Consider the following 17,864-nt stretch of genomic DNA (forward strand, 5'->3'; position numbering starts at 1 on the left):
TACGCTAACACGAATTGTTTCAATACAACGCAAAGCTACGTCGGCAAAAGTGACATCTTCGAGACCCCGTAGCCATCGACACTGTCCGCCGGGATCCATAAAGCGAATATTCATGGACGAACTGTTATACCGAAACCATTAGTGACGACAACCAACGCAAAGAAGCGTAAAACATGGTATCAGGAGCATAAATCCGGACGGCTGTCAGTAGAAATACATCATACGGTCCGACGAGTCAACGTTTTCGTTATTTCCAACATCGGGCAGGCTTAATGTCTGGAGAACGCCAAAAGAAGCCTACAATCCTGATTGATTGACTTAAACGTGAAGTGTAATGGTGTGGGCATCCATACCATGCTATTCTGCTGATCTCACCATTCCTCTCAGTTTCCGTGTTCCAGCCAATGATTATGTGAACATTTTAGGTGATCAGGTGCACCTCATGATTCAACTGTTTCTCGACAATGATGCCATATGTCAGGACGATAAAGCACCCATTCACACAGCTAGTACAGTACAACTGTGGTCTCACCGCCACACACCACACTTGCTAGGTGGTAGCCTTTAAATCGGCCGCGGTCCGTCAGTATACGTCGGACCTGCGTGTCGCCACTATCAGTGATTGCAGTCCGAGCGCCGCCACACGGCAGGTCTAGTCTAGAGAGACTCCCTAGTACTCGCCCCAGTTGTACAGCCGACTTTGCTAGCGATGGTTCATTATCTACATACGATCTCATTTCCCGAGACGACAGTTTAGCGTAACCTTCAGCTACATCATTTGCTACGACCTAGCAAGGCGCCATATTCAGTTACTATAAGTACTATGTGAACAGATAATATTGCGACTCATGTACCATCAAGATCGACGTCCATCATTAATGGATTAAAGTTAAGTATCAAAGTAATTACGTCCGCTTTCTGAATTCTAATTCCTTGTCATGTTCCAGACCTCACGTCAGTATAGTCCATCCCTCCTCACGCCCGCCTGCGTGAGCTAAAACGCGTGCATTTCGGCCTCCTCTAGTAACACGGTGTTGGCTCGTCAGCCAACACAACAGGAAGTGTGATGGTGTGGGCAGCAATATCATGGTATTCTTCTAATCCTATCATTACTCTCAAAGGCCGTGTTACAGCCGACGATTATGTGAACATTTTAGGTGATTAGGTGTACCCCCATGATTCAAATGTTGTTCCCCACCGATGGTGCCATATTTCAAGAAGCTCTTCATTGCTAATGCATCCATTCACACAGCCAGGACAGTACGACCATGGTATGAGGAGCATGCAACTGAACTGCAGCTTCTTCCCTGGCCAGCACAGTCCCCAGACTTGAACATTATCGAACCCTTGTGGCCGGACGGAGTGGCCGAGCGGTTCTAGGCGCTACAGTCGGGAATCGCGCGACCGCTATGGTCACAGGTTCGAATCCTGCTTCGGGCATGGATGTGTGTGATGTCCTTAGGTTAGTTAGGTTTAAGTAGTTCTAAGTTCTAGGGGACTGATGATTTCAGATGTTAAGTCCCATAGTGCTCAGAGCCATTTGAACCATTTGAACCAGAGCAAATTTCCACCTGCCTCGTCACTACAGGAGTTGGAAGATGTTCTGATCGAAGAACAGCATAACATTCCACTAGAGGATATGCAATCACTACATGCCAGTATTCCAAGAAGAATCGCAGCTGTATTACAGACAAATGGGGATTCAACCAATTATTAATAAACCATTCTCAAGTAAGTACAGGTGTTCACATTATTTTGCCTATTCTCTGTGTCTAACAAATGATTGAGGCTACTGGGTGCAAGTGTTTCAGTCAGGTGAAGAAGTTGGCACAGGAGAGGAAGTTCTGGTGGGCCACATTGGCTGATGACAAAAAACCATCACGAAGTACTGCGTGGTGTGGCTGAATTTTGTCACATTCTATTCTTAAATGGGACAGGAGGGGTGGGGCAAGTGATAACGTTACCATAAGTACTCTCAGACACACGCTGTAAGCTGGTCTGCACACTATATGTATAAATGTAGGAGGAAGGCTCTTGTCACATTTATCTACATCTACATCTACATACATACTCCGCAATACACCATACGGTGCGTGGCGGAGGGTACGTCGTACCACAACTAGCATCTTCTCTGCCTGTTCCACTCCCAAACAGAACGAGGGAAAAATGACTGCCTATATGCCTCTGTACGAGTCCTAATCTCTCTTATCTTATCTTTGTGATCTTTCCGCGAAATATAAGTTGGCGGCAGCAAAATTGTACTGCAGTCAGCCTCAAATGCTGGTTCTCTAAATTTCCTCAGTAGCGATTCACGAAAAGAACGCCTCCTTTCCTTCAGAGACTCCCACCAGAGTTCCTGAAGCATTTCCGCAACATTCGCGTGATGATCGAACCTACCAGTAACAAATCTAACAGCCCGCCTCTGAATTGCTTCTATGTCCTCCCTCAATCCGACCTGATAGGGATCCCAAACGCTCGAGCAGTACTCAAGAATAGGTCGCACTAGCGCTTTATAAGCGGTCTCCTTTACTGATGAACCACGTCTTCCCAAAATTCTACCAATGAACCGAAGACGACTATCCGCCTTCCCCACAACTGCCATTACGTGCTTGTCCCACTTCATATCGCTCTGCAACGTTACGCCCAAATATTTAATCGACGTGACCGTGTCAAGCGCTACACTACTAATGGAGTATTCAAACATTAGGGGATTCTTTTTCCTATTCATCTGCATTATTTTACATTTATCTGAATTTAGAGTTAGCTGCCATTCTTTACACCAATTACAAATCCTGTCCAAGTCATCTTGTATCCTCCTACAGTCACTCAACGACGACACCTTCCCGTACACCACAGCATCATCAGCAAACAGCCGCACATTGCTATCCACCCTATCCAAAAGATCATTTATGTAGACAGAAAACAACAGCGGACCTACCACACTTCCCTAGGGCGCTCCATATGATACCTTCACCTCCGATGAACACTCACCATCGAGGACAACGTACTAGGTTCTATTACTTAAGAAGTCTTCGAGTCACTAGTGAAACGCTTTCCGGAAGTCAAAGAATATGGCATCCGTCTGATACCCTTCATCCATGGTTCGCAAGATATCATGTGAAAAAAGCCCGATTTGCGTTTCGCAGGAGCGATGCTTTCTAAAGCCGTGCTGATGCATGGACAGCAACTTCTCTGTGTCAAGGAAATTCATTATATTCGACCTGAGAATATGTTCGAGAATCCTGCAAACAAACCGATGTTAATGATATTGGTCTGTAATTTTGAGGTTCCGTCCTTCTACCCTTCTTATATACAGGCGTTACCTGCGCTTTTCCCCAGTCGCTCGGGACTTTACGTTGGACAAGAGATTCGCGATAAATGCAAGCTAAGTAAGGAGCCAATGCAGTTGAGTACTCTCTGTAAAACCGAACTGGAATCCCATCAGGACCTGGCGATTTATTTATTTTCAACCCATTCAGCTGCTTCACAACCCCAGGGATGTCTATGACTATGTCCTCCATATGGGAATCTGTACGAGACTCAAACGGCGGTATGTTTGTACAATCCTCCAGCGTGAACGATTTCTCAAATGCTAAATTTAAAATTTCAGCTTTCGTTTTGCTGTCTTCCGTTGCCAGGCCAGAGTGATCAGTGAGTGACTGTATGGAAGCCTTCGACCCGCTTACCGATTTTACGAAAGACCAGAATTTCCTTGGGCTTTCAGCAATAAATTTTTGCTAAGGTATGACGGTGGTAGTGCTCTTTTTACAGCAGCACGAATCTCTACTAACTTTTGTCCGTCCTCATTCTCGCGATCTTTCTTGTACCGCGAGTGCAACTGTCTTTGCTTCCTGAGCAATTCTCCGAATTGCGCTGTTGAACCACGGTGGGTCCCTTCCGTCCGTAACCCACTTTTTCGGGACATACTTCTCCAATGCGTGATTTACAATGTGTTTAAAATTTGCCCATAATTCTTCCGCGTCCATCGTACCGGAAGTAAATGAAGTCGATTCATTTTACTAAGTGGGATGCTAACAACTGCTTATCTGCATTTATCACTGAAGCTATTTGGTAAAACAGAATCCAGTGCTTCAGCATTTGTAACACCGACCCTTACCTTTTTCACACACGCAGTCTTGGTCCTCACCAGCCATGAGGCATCCATTTTCCCCTCGAAGCTCCTCAGAACACAGGTGGAGGGGGCAAGGAACCCCGCAGACAGCTCCGGTGGTGTCTCGGCTGTCGCGCACAAGCCCCTCCAGGCACGTACACGTGTTCGGGGCTGTACAGGTGGCGTTGACACACGTGGTATTGCACGTGGGCTGGCACACCGAGTTGGTGTCGTCCTCGGGTGCGGGGCTGAATCCGTCCCAACAGCGACACGTGTCCGGCTCCACGCAGTCTGCGTTGGTACACGGCTGCGCGCAGACTGGCTCGCACACCGAACCGTTCTTCCGGTACCCTCTCCAGCACTCGCACTTGTTGGGTCCCGTGCATTCGCCGTGGACGCATGCGGGTTTGCACTGCGGGACGCACGTTACCTGCCCTGTCTCGTCGGTCGCCAGTTCGTATCCCGTCCAGCATTCGCACTTGTCGGGAGCTACGCAGCTTCCGTAGCCGCAGTTGCTTTTACATTTGGGTCTACATCTTCCGATGCGCAGTTCGTACCCTTCTAAGCAGATGCACCTATGATAAAAAAGAAACAAAACAAAAAAGATGGTTATGTTGTTGTGTTGTAGTGATCTCTCCATGATACGAGGGTCACTCTAAAAGAAATACAAACTATTTCTGAAAAAATACAGTTTTCATTCAGCATGTGTGAAAGTTTTACAGTGTGTAGACACATCCTTCCCACTTGTATTCAAACTTAGTTCAACCTGTTCCCGTGAGTGGCGCTATCACAGCATGTCTTCAAAATGGCTGCTACATTTGACGTTCGTCACAAGCAACAAAACAAAAGAAGAAACAAAACCAAAAAGATAGTTATGTTGTTGTGTTGTAGTGATCTCTCCATCATACGAGGGTCACTCTAAAAGAAATACAAACTATTTCTCAAAAAATACAGTTTTCATTCTGCATATGTGAAAGTTTTACAGTGTGTAGACACATCCTTCCCACTTGTTTTCAAACTTAGTTCAACCTGTTTCCGTGAGTGGCGCTATCACAGCATGTCTTCAAAATGGCTGCTACATTTGACGTTCGTCACAAGCAACAAAACAAAAGAAGAAACAAAACAAAAAAGATAGTTATGTTGTTGTGTTGTAGTGATCTCTCCATCATACGAGGGTCACTCTAAAAGAAATACAAACTATTTCTCAAAAAATACAGTTTTCATTCTGCATGTGTGAAAGTTTTACAGTGTGTAAACACATCCTTCCTGCTTGTTTTCGAACTTAGTTCAACCTGTTCCCGTGAGTGGCGCCGTCACAGCATGTCTTCAAAATGGCTGCTACATTTGACGTTCGTCACAAGCAACAAAACAAAACAAGAAACAAAACAAAAAAGATGGTTATGTTGTTGTGTTGTAGTGATCTCTCCATCATACGAGGATCACTCCAAAATAAATACAAACTATTTTTAAAAATTACAGTTTTCATTCTGCATGTGTGAAAGTTTTACAGTGTGTAGACACATCCTTCCCACTTGTTTACAAACTTAGTTCAACCTGTTCCCGTGAGTGGCGCCATCACAGCATGTCTTCATGATGGCTGCTACACTTGAAGTTTGTCACAAGCAACAAAACAAAACAAGAAACAAAACAAAAAAAATGGTTATGTTGTTGTGTTGTGATCTCTCCATGATACGAGGGTCACTCATAAAGTCCGGTAAAAATATCTGGATCATAAAGGAGATATTAAAATTTGTTGATGAAAGGAGAAAATATAATATGAAACGACTGGAAGAAATGAAGACTAAAATTACTTGATGGTTGACATCCGCCACTTGTTGTCACATCGGCTGCCAGCTACCGCTCGTTTAAAGCTGAAACACTAACAGGGCGGGTCGCTTCGCAAATGCTGTTAATGTGTAACCGTGGAACTGTGTTGGATGCCGCAGCCGGGAGCTACGACGAAAATGCGACATGCTCTGCCGACAGATGCTTTGAGGCGTTACTTTCGTTTTGCCTCAGTTTACAGTAGGAAGTAATTATGATTTGTTTATCGAGTTTTTCTTTGATTGCTAGCAGCTTCAATACTTCGCTGTGTGAAAGGAATATTTGACGCATTTATTTCTTTTCATCATTTCACAAAGAGGCCACACGCCGTTCATATGTATACTCCTTGTTCCATCCTGTATGAGTGTGCATGGGTATGAATTGAAGTCAAATGTAGCGGGAGCATGGACCAAAGGGAACAGTTTAAGGGAATAGCAGTCATTGCCAACATTACAAGAATAACGGCAGGTAGGCCAGAGCAGCAAGCAAAGATGAAAACAGGCACGAGGGTAGATTACAAAGTTGGCGCGGGGGTGCGTTTGAATAGGAACGTTGGTCGGATTTTGGCGCGTGGAGAGCACTGTGGGGCCAGCCATGAGACGGACCGGACGCGGGAGCACAGCAGCTCGCAGATTTGGTGAAATGGTTCAAATGGTTCTGAGCACTATGGGACTTAACTTCTGAGGTCATCAGTCCCCTAGAACTTAGAACTACTTAAACCTAACTAACCTAAGGACATCACACACATCCATGCCCGAGGCAGGATTCGAACCTGCGACCGTAGCGGTCTCGCGGTTCCAGACTGTAGCGCCTTTAACCGCTTGGTCACCCCGGCCGGCGCAGATTTGGTGAGATAGAAATGAGGTAATATGGCTAAAAGTTGTTTTCAGTGACATATTTAACTGTTATTACTGTGCTACTGTGCTTTTACCTAAATATTTTATGAATCTGATGTAGTTTCTTCGATCTCAGATGATCGACCACGTGTTTGCGCCCTCAGCGTAGCAGATGCTAAAACTGAAGTTACCTGTGTTCATTGCATAGTGCTTTCAATTGAAACAGACAGCGAGCGGCGTATAAATTATTGTAAAATCTACAAAATTTTTAGTAACATTTTACCCAGAATCTTTTCTTTGGTTGAGGTTTTCTACCTTCAACAATGGCTGACCTTAAATTTATAGTGTGTAATTCACGCATGATGAAACGTGAGTTTTAAGGAATGAATGACGATTATCCCGCTAAACACGGAGTGCCCCACTTATGTATTTTTGTGTCATGAGACTATGATGAAATTATTCGTGTAGTGTTTTCGTTTTGTCATTGTCCTACCCATGAGAGGTTTAACGCTAATTCAGACATAAGTTTTGTAACTAAAGAAAAATTCTGATGTGTCGTTTTCTAAAATATTTTCATCAGAGTAGAAAATAAATCTATTAAATGAGAGTCGGCATTTCAATTAAGAATTATTCCCCCAGTCACCTGATACATTAAATGGATAGGATGTATTTATTCAGTTCAATTAAACCTCGCAAGCCTTTTCAGTTCGATTTTCTGAAGTTAATGAAAGATAGAAATAATCTGCAAATGGAATTTAGATAGGCTACCAGCTGCTATATTGACGGCATTGAGTTCAACCTCCCCATAACGTGTTATCTTAGACAAACTGGCACCAGTTTCCGTTGCGCACATTTCTAAAATAATTAAATTGTTTACCAAGTTCATCAAATAAGGGTCACAATATGGACACCATTTCTTATCGGCCTGGTGTATTAGCAGCCAGCACGCAAAGTCGAGTATAATTCTCTAAGGTAACGCGAGGAGATGGTCACACAGGTTCAATATAAATTAAAAATATATAAAGAACCAGCATACATCCAACGAGTAGCCATATAGCAGCTTTTAAGTGACCAGGGACTGAAATGTAGCAGACGACGTGTTTTGCAGCCGTGTATTAAAACTCATGTCCTAAGAAAACTACAACCTCCTGATGTGCAATATATTCGAGGAAACGGCGGTAACAATCTGCGGCCGGCCAGAGTGGCCGAGCGGTTCTGGAACCGCTACGGTTGCAGGTTCGAATCCTGCCTCGGGCACGGATGTGTGTGATGTCCTTAGGTTAGTTAGGTTTAAGTAGTTCTAAGTTCTAGGGGACTGATGACCACAGATGTTAAGTCCCATAGTGCTCAGAGCCATTTGAACCATTTTTTGAACAATCTGCGGCACAACTGAAATAAAAAAATGGTTCAAAAACCCCTAAGTACTATGGGACTGAACTGCTGAGGTCATCAGCCCCCTAGAACTTAGAACTACTTAAACCTAACTGACCTAAGAACATCACACACAACCATGCCCGAAGCAGGATTCGAACCTGCGACCGTAGCGGGCGCGCGGTTCCAGACTGTAGCGCCTAGAACCTCTCGGCCACACCGGCCGGCAACTGAAATCACGATCGCTTCGTTCACGGCGATTAAAGCTAACCTTGATGAGCACACTCAAGACGGAAAAAATTCAGTTTCAGCGCAAAAAGCAAACAGTAACTTGTGCTATCATTGGTTACTTGAAACTATCCTCACTCTTGCTACACGATCTGCCACGTCACCAACCGGTGAGCAGTCCTGGCTGGCACTTGGTTGCAGGTTAAAGGCGACTCAGGCAAATTCCAAACGAAAACAGAATTATACGAAGAAAAGTAAGAGCAAATAAAAGAGTCAATGCGATGGTGAAAAACGATGCGGCAAAGAACTAGAAACAAAATAATTGGAGTTGAATCAGCTAACCGAATAAAATAATAATTAAACTGTTTTGATGAAATTTAGAAGTAAAAAAATTACACTACATTTGATGAGATGTGAACCTACGACCTTTTGTTCATGGGATTAATGCTCTAAAGATTCTGCTACACCCCATCACGGGATAGAGAGCATTTCTATTTATGACTACAGTTTCCCAGTCACGACGAGGAACTGCAGCCTTAAAAAATTCGGCTTTACGCAACGTCTTGCAAAGCTTATCTCATGAGACGTTGCGTATATGTATATATATATATATATATATATATATATATATATATATATATATATATATATATATGTGTGTGTGTGTGTGTGTGTGTGTGTGTGTGTGTGAGAGAGAGAGAGAGAGAGAGAGAGAGAGAGAGAGAGAAAGAGAGAGAGAGAGAGATGTAAAGAGGGGTGGGGAAGAAACCAAGAAGACAAGATTTTTAAATTTTTTTATTGTTTTTTTTACTGTTCACCTTTGTATAGTTCATTAAGTGTTCCAAACAGTGTTTTGTTGCACAGTGTTGTATTTTCATTCAGGACTCTCTTTCCCTGTATTACTGCTTTTTGTATGTGGTAGTTCTCTATTGTGACCGAGCGAGGTGGCGCAGTGGTTAGCACACTGGACTCGCATTCGGGAGGACGACGGTTCAATCCCGTCTCCAGCCATCCTGATTTAGGTTTTCCGTCATTTCCCTAAATCGTTTCAGGCAAATGCCGGGATGGTTCCTATGAAAGGGCACGGCCGATTTCCTTCCCAATCCTTCCCTAACCCGAGCTTGCGCTCCGTCTCTAATGACCTCGTTGTCGACGGGACGTTAAACACTAACCACCACCACCACCGCTCTCTATTGTGAGTTTTTGATAGAGACTTTTGCTTTCTGTGAAGATCCTAAGATCAGTGTCCGTGTTTTTTGGGTGGTAGTTTTCTTGTATTAGAGAGTCTGCAAAATTGGAGTGTGTTCTGTCCCTTCTTAGGTCTCTGACGTGTTCAGAGTACCTCGTTTTGAAATTTCTGCATGTTTGGCCTATGTATACCGACTAGCATGAACTACAGATTAAATGATATATTCCAGCTTTGGAGAATTCGTCTGCAGAGGTGTTCTTAGATCTTAGATTCTTATGTACTGTGCATTTTGTGCGGAATGATATTTGTAGCCCATGTTTCTTTAGTATGTTTCCCACCCTGTTGACGTTTTTGTTACTGTATGTTAGTACGTATCACGCTGTACTCTTTGTAGGGCTTACCTGGTAGCCTGTGTTTGTCTGGAGCTTGTGTTTTTGGTTCTCTGTTGTGGCTGGTGATCTGTTGATGGTTTGTTCTCTTTTAATTTGTTTTTTAATTTTGTTGTTCAGTTTGTTTATCATTTGTGTGTTCTACCCATTGTCTCTGGCTATTTGGTGTATTGTATTTAGTTCCTGTGTGTAGCTGAATGTGGCCAGTGGAGTTCTGTTGAGCCTGTGTATCATGTGGCTGAAGCTTGAGAGTTTGTGTGCTTGGGGGTGGTTGGAGTTGATGTGAATGGTTTTACTTGTGGCTGTAGGCTTCCTGAAAATTCCAAAATTATGTTTGATTCCGTGTATGGTAATGTCTAAGAAATTAAGCTTCATTTCCTCTTCTGTCTCAATGGCGAATTTTATTTTTGGGTGAACTGTATTTATGTAACGGTGTGATTTTTTTAATTGGGCATCTGCTTCATCAATCAAAAAACTGATGTCATCTACATATCGGTATCAGTATATAATCTTACACTGTTTTGGATGTATGATTTCATTGAATATTTCGTTTTCAACGTGGTTTAGAAATATGTTTGCAAGTAGACCGCTGATGGGTGAGCCCATTGGTAGGCCATGTTTTTGCAGATAGAACTCCTTCTTGAAAGTGAAGTAGCTGTGTTATAATCTTTAGGTGGCTTATATTTCATCTATGTGTGTACTTGTTATGCCTCCTTGATACGGCAGTTGTTTTTTTAACAATGCTGATTGTTCCTTCTGTTCGCACATTTGTGTACATGGATGTGATGTCAAAAGATGCCATGGTTGATGCTGATGGTATGTTTATATCTTTTATTTTTCTATCAGTTCACTGGCAATTTTTAGGTTTCTGTTGTTTGTGAAAGTTAATAACTTCTGTAGTAGTGCATGTAAGTGTCTAACTAGGTGGTAAAATGGTGTATTTTTGAAATTTATTATGGGCCTGATTGAACAGTTATTTTTATGTATCTTTGGTAAACTATTGAGACAGGATGCTTTGAGATTCTTTTGTGCCATGTATTTGGCTTGAATTTCCGTGACAGTGACTCTGTGGGTTTTATGACTTTTTGAATGTTTCTTTGGTACTCATGGTAGGATCATTGATTAACTTGATTATGTTGTTCTGTTCTATAAATTCTTTTGTTTTCTTGATGTACTCTGCCTCATTCATCAGCACAGGTGTGTTCCCTTTGTCTGCTCTGGTGATGATTGCATTGTGTTTTTGGAGTTTTTTGTTTAGTTTTATAGATATATTTTGCTCTGTTATTTTTGTTTTTGAGATGATGAGGGTCTTGGTCTCCTTTATTATGTGTTTTATCTCTTCTGCTACAAGTTCCCATGTCAAGCTGGCATTGAAGTTTGGGTTCTCAAACTTTTCTTGTTGCTTTATTACGTATTACGTTTCTGTGATCATGTTTTCTATGATTTTGTGTGACAGGTTTGTGTTTATGTTGTGTTTAGGCCCCTTTTCAAGCAATTATCTTTCTTGTTTTATGTCAGTTAAATTGACAAGTCTGTCATGGAACAGATGTTGGGCCCCTTCTCTGTCTTCTTTATCTATTGTTGTGGCAGATCTCATGAGGTGATTCAGTTGTTTATTTTGTGTTTCTTTCTTTTTGTTCATTAGTGTTTCTGTGTAAGACCTTATTTCTTGAGTTATGTCATCGAAATGGGTTGGTGTTTTTAGGAGATTGGCTAATTCAAGGTGTGTTTTGTACATCTGAAGATTAAGCTGCTGTTTTTTCAAAATCAGCGCCATAACAAACACAAGACCAACGATGAAAAAGTGGGCAACGACAATAACATAGCACCTGTTACTGAGTGTATTGTCAGAAGTGTCCGCTCAGATCACATTTTCGCCATATTTTGTGTAATTGCATGTGAGGTGAAGTAGCGAGCGAAAATTCGTGAAAAACTGAGTGAAAACAATGTACTAAAGAGCAGTTGTTTGAGACACAAACCAGGGACACGAAACAAGGCGAAAAATGTAAGTACAGAAACGTACATAACCTCTACCTTTGAAACAGCTCTCCACAAATACGCAATAATTTTCTTCATGGCTAGTTTGCAGATGGCATGCTGTCAAAAATACGACGAAAAGGAGCACTAAAATCTATGTATAATAATACAGTGGAGTTAGCGAAGTGATTTTAAGGTGAGTGTCTAAACAAAACTAAGCAAATTGCAAATACTGTAATTCTTAGGCCTGCTGCAGTTAAATTATTACAAATGTGATTTATTACTTTACAGAAATAAAAATTTGACCCACAGAAGATGACACATCGGTGTCGAAACATGTCTGGGTGAATATAAAAACAAACTAATTATATTTGCGTGAGGCTGATTTACAAAAATCCCAGTTTTTAAATCGCAAACACGGAAGAACTAAAAGAGGAGCTTCAAACCTTAGTGAAATGAGGTATGATTTTATGTGTATAGACTGATGCGGCGAGTGAAAACTTGTATCTAGGCTGGGAATATGTAAGTTCTTTCACATGTGTTTCAGGATGGGTTCTCCATTTACATTCGATGCTGACATGCAATTCCAGAGCATGGAGAGCCTCGACAATTCTGTTTGTGTGTAAGTTGGAATTTAAAAGTAGACTGAAGTGGCAGTGAGAATTTGGATCGAGGGGCGAAGCATGCCAGGGTCATTCTTGCAGTTTTGTGAACTGCTGTGCCAAGGTGGTTCAGTGGCTTACGTACCTGCAGGAGGCCCAGGTTCGATTCTCGGCATTAGTCCACGTTTTCACACGCTGCTTCAATCTGTATACATAAAACCATGTCTGCATGAGACTGTGCTGGCGTAACCTGTCGCCAGCACGTCCGTCAGCAAAGATTAAGCGCGAAGTTCGATAGCAGGCACTGGATGAAACGCGCCTCATACAAGAGAGGACAGAGACACACCCGCAAGCAACACCCTCTCGACAGCGTGTATTTAGGCAGCCGTCTCTGACTGGAGGGGAATAATGACTCACTCATCCAGTGTGGCGTCTGTCAGTCTACTCGCGGAGCGGGCCTAGTTCATCTCAGGTTATGACACTACACAGCGACCAGATTAGTGAGTACTGTAGGACTTTTATTGTACCAGCAGTGAGACTAAAGTTTTTAATGGAAATATTAGAGATATTGTCCGCAAGAGGACTACTACTGATGAGCTTGTACCACAACACATGGACTCTATTCATATTAAGCAAACGTTCACGTAAATAAAGAACGAGATTGATCCACGTGTGCATTTGTATTATAGAAAGAGGATACCAGCCACCCTTAACAACATCCTCTCTCTTGCTTCTTTGCAGTACAAGGCTCTTCAGAGACCAGTTAGGTAACTGAAATTGTGTCACTTCATTTGTGTAAGTACCTCAAATTACACTTTTTCTGTGATCTGATTTTGACAAAATAAAGTCTATGTGTTGCCCAAAGCTATGATGAAGTTATACCTATTTTTCCATGATCCAATTTTGATTAAATGAACACTATATGAAATAGTTTTGAAAATTAGCGTGTTCAGACAGACAAACACACTGGTAAAACTTTGAATTACGACAGGTGATCCGATTTTTGACATTTAAATCCTACACGGCGCCACAAACAACAATCAAGTTACCTGCGAAAACCGCATGAAACCTCTTCTAGTAGTTTTGGCGATTAGCGTGTTCAGACAGACACGACAGATTTACAGTTTTATTAATCGTACTCTACTGGCCATTAAAATTGCTACACCAAGAAGATGTTGTGCTACACACGTGAAATTTAACCGACAGGAAGAAAATGCTGTGATATGCAAATGATTAGCTTTTCAGAGCATTCACATAAGGTTGGCGCCGGTGGTGACACCTACAACGTGCTGACACGAGGAAAGTTTCCAACCGATTTCTCATACACAAACAGCAGTTGACCGGCGTTGCCTGGTGAAACGTTGTTGTGATGCCTCGTGTAAGGAGGAGAAATGCGTACCATCGCGTTTCCGACTTTGATAAAGATCGGATTGTAGCCTATCGCGATTGCGGTGTATCGTATCGCGACATTGCTGCCCGCGTTGGTCGAGATCCAATGACTGTTAGCAGAATATGGAACCGCTGGGTTCAGGAGGGTAATACGGAACGCCGTACTGGATCCCAACGGCCTCGTATCACTAGCAGTCGAGATGACAGGCATCTTGTCCGCATGGCTGTAACGGATCGTGCAGCCACGTCTCGATCCCTGAGTCAACAGATAGGGACGTTTGCAAGACAACAAACATCTGCACGAACAGTTCGACGACGTTTGCAGCAGCACTATCAGCTCGGACGGCTGGTCCCGGCGGAGGTTCGCGTCCTCCCTCGGGCATGGATGTGTGTGTTTGTCCTTAGAATACTTTAGGTTAAGTAGTGTGTAAGCTTAGGGACTGATGACCTTAGCAGTTAATAAGTCCCATAAGATTTCACACACATTTGAACATTTTTTTTTATCAGCTCGGAAACAATGGCTTCGGTTACCCTTGACGCTGCATTACAGACAGGAGCGCCTGCAATGGTGTACTCAACGACGGACCTGGGTGCACGAATGGCAAAACATTTTTTCGGATGAATCCAGATTGTGTTTACAGCATCATGATGGTCGCATCCATGTTTGGAGACATCGCAGTGAACGCACATTGGAAGCGTGTATTCGTCATCGCCATACTGGCGTATCACCTGGCGTCATGGTATGGGGTGCCATTGGTTACACGTCTCGGTCACCTCCTGTTCGCATTGACGGCACTTTGAACAGTGGACGTTACATTTCAAATGTATTACGACCCGTGGCTCTACCCTTCATTCGATCCCTGCGAAACCCTACATTTCAGCAGGATAATGCACGACCGCTTGTTGCAGGTCCTGTACAGGCCTTTCTGGATACAGAAAATGTTCGACTGCTGCCCTGGCCAGCACATTCTCCAGATCTCTCACCAATTGAAAACGTCTGGTCAGTGGTGGCCGAGCAACTGGCTCGTCTCAATACGCCAGTCACTACTCTTGGTGAACTGTGGTATCGTGCTGAAGCTGCACGGGCAGCTGTACCTGTACACGCCATCCAAGCTCTGTTTGACTCAAAGCCCAGGCGTATCAAGACTGTTATTACGGCCAGAGGTGATTGTTGTGGGTATTGATTTCTCAGGATCTATGAACCCAAATTGCGTGAAAATGTAATCGTATGTCAGTTCTGGTATAATATATTTGTCCAATGACTACCCGTTTATCATCTGCTTTTCTTCTTGGTGTAGCAATTTTAATGGTCAGTAGTGTATTAGTATGGATTTATCCTGATATGGTGAGATATAATGTTAAGTAAACCGATTCATAGTGAAGTGTCTCTGTTATCTAGAGACAGTCCAATTGGTCCAAAAGAATTTGGCATCTTTGAGAAAATTATAAAAAGGTTGTAAAATGGTAGTTACCCGGAGGCAGATTTTTTTTAAACGTTTCGCCTGACAGTACTTACTGGCCAGGTGCGACGCAGGTGCCGTTCTCGCACGGTGGGTCGCAGTGTGGCCTGCACCTGTTGGGCTTCCCCGGGACGCTCTCGTAGTTGGGCCAGCACCTACACGTGCCTGGAGCGTGGCACCTGGCGTTCACACACGTGTATATCTGCCTCACCTTCAGCGGATTGCTGCACTGGCACTTGTTCGGAGCGACGCATCTCCCTTCGCCACAGCCATGTCTGCAGACGGGCTCACAGCGGAGGGGGTCGTTCCTCTCGATCTCAACAAATAATCTCTTGTCGCTGCAAATAAATTACACACATTAATCTAGGGTAATTAATTACAGACCGAATTAAAAATGACAACTGAACAAAAGCGGCATTTATTTCTTCACTTGGGCTGTTGGTTACACTGAAGAGGCAAAGAAACTGGTACACCTGCCTAATATAGTGTGGATCCCCCGTGCGCACGCGGTAGTGCCGCAACAAGACGTCGCATGGACTCGATTAATGTGTGAAGTAGTGGTTCAGAATGGTTCAAATGGCTCTGAGCACTATGGGACTTAACATCTGAGGTCATCAGTCCCCTAGAACGTAGAACTACTTAAATCTAACTAACCCAAGTACATCACACACATCCATGCCCGAGGCAGGATTCGAAGCTGCGGTCGTAGCGGTCGCGCGGTTCCAGACTGGTGAAGAAGTGCTGGAGGGAACTGACATCATGAATCCTGCAGGAGTGTCCGTAAATCCCTAACAGTACGAAGGGGTGGAGATCTCTTCCGAACTGCACATTGCGAGGCATCCCAGATATGCTCAATAATGTTCATGTCTAGGGAGTCTGGTGGCAAGCGAAAGTGGTTAAACTCAGAAGAGAGATCCTGGATCCACTGTTTAGCAATTCTGGACGTGTAGGGTGTCACATTATCCTGCTGGAATTGCCCAAGTCCGTCAGAATGCACAATGGACATGAATGGATGCAGGTGATCAGACAGGGTGCTTACGTACGTGTCACCTGTCAGAGTCGTATCTAGACGTATCAGGCGTCCCATATTACTCCAACTACAAGCGCCCAACACCATTACAGAGCCTCCAGCAGCTTCAACAGTCCCCTGCTGACATGCAGGCTCCATGGATTCACGAGGTTGTCTCCATGCCAGTACACGTCCATTCGCTCGATACGATTTTAAACTAGATTAGTTCGACCAGGCGACATGCTTCCAGGCATCAACAGTCCAATGTCGGTGTTGACGGGTCGAGGAAAGGCATAAGGCTTTCTGTTGTGCAATCATCAAGGGTACACAAATGGACCTTCGACTACGACAGCCCGTATCGATCATGTTTCGTCAAATGGTCCCTGCGGTGACACCTGTTGATTGCTCAGCATTGAATCTGCATCAGTTTGCTGAAGAGCTGCACTTCTGTCACGTTGAACGATTCTCTTCGGTCGTCGTTGGTCCCGCTCTTGCAGGATCTTCTTCCGGCCTCAACGATTTCGGAAATTTGTTGCTTTACCGTATTCCTGATATTTACGGTACACTAGTGAAATGGTCGTACGGGGAAATCCCCACATCATCGCCGCCTCAGGGATAATGTGTCCCATCGTTCGTGCGCCGACTACAACAATGCCGGCTGGAGTGGCCGAGAGGTTCTAGGCGCTACAGTCTGGAACCACGCGACCGCTACGGTCGCAGGTTCGAATCCTGCCTCGGGCATGGATGTGTGTGATGTCGTTAGGTTAGTTAGGTTTAAGTAGTTCTAAGTTCTAGGGGACTGATGACCTCAGAAGGTAAGTCCCATAGTGCTCAGAGCCATTTCAACCATTTCGACTATAACAATATGTTCAAACTCACATAAATCGTGATAACCTGCTATTGTAGCAGCAGTAAACGATCTAACAACTGTCCCAGACACTTGTTGTCTTATGTAGGTGTTGCCGACCGCAGCGCCGTATTCTGCCTGTTTACATATCTCTGTATTTGAACAGACATGCCTATACCAGTTTCTTTGGGGATTCAGTGTTGTTTGGTGCCTCAGACACCACCTAATCCTTTAGACAAGCAACAGAAAAGGGCTGACTCAAATTCCAGGTATGTCGATGGGTTAACTCTCATTTTTATCTATCTAGACAATTATCAGTCCAAGGTTGATGAAGAACCAGCTGCTGGAAGTGGGTAGCACTCTCCTGTATTCATCTATACAAGCAAGAGACCAGAGCTGGCTCGAGTACCAGCTGTGTCAAACGAATTAACTCTCATTTTTATATACAGGTTCGTGCATTGGTCGTGACCAGGCCAAATATCTCACCACATAAGCGTCAAAAGAAAAAAACTACAAAGAACGAAAGTCTAGCTTGAAGGGGGAAACCAGATGGCGCTATGGTTGGCCCGCTAGATGGCGCTGCCACAGGTCAAACTGATATCAACTGCGTTTTTTTTTAAATAGGAGCCCCC

General features: G+C 43.7%; 1 protein-coding gene across 1 annotated transcript in view; it reads right to left on the bottom strand.

Annotated features, from left to right (window-relative positions):
• Positions 1–17,864, bottom strand: part of LOC124552539 (platelet endothelial aggregation receptor 1-like) — a 187,556-nt gene that overhangs the window by 52,552 nt on the left and 117,140 nt on the right. The window contains exons 7-8 of the mRNA XM_047126857.1: positions 15,433–15,714; positions 4,118–4,686 (exon numbers count right to left, since the gene is read on the bottom strand). Coding sequence (XP_046982813.1) covers positions 4,118–4,686; positions 15,433–15,714 — 851 coding nt within the window. The remainder of the gene's footprint in view (positions 1–4,117; positions 4,687–15,432; positions 15,715–17,864) is intronic.

This window comes from Schistocerca americana, chromosome 10 (assembly GCF_021461395.2).
Source record: "Schistocerca americana isolate TAMUIC-IGC-003095 chromosome 10, iqSchAmer2.1, whole genome shotgun sequence".
NCBI lineage: Eukaryota > Metazoa > Arthropoda > Insecta > Orthoptera > Acrididae > Schistocerca > Schistocerca americana.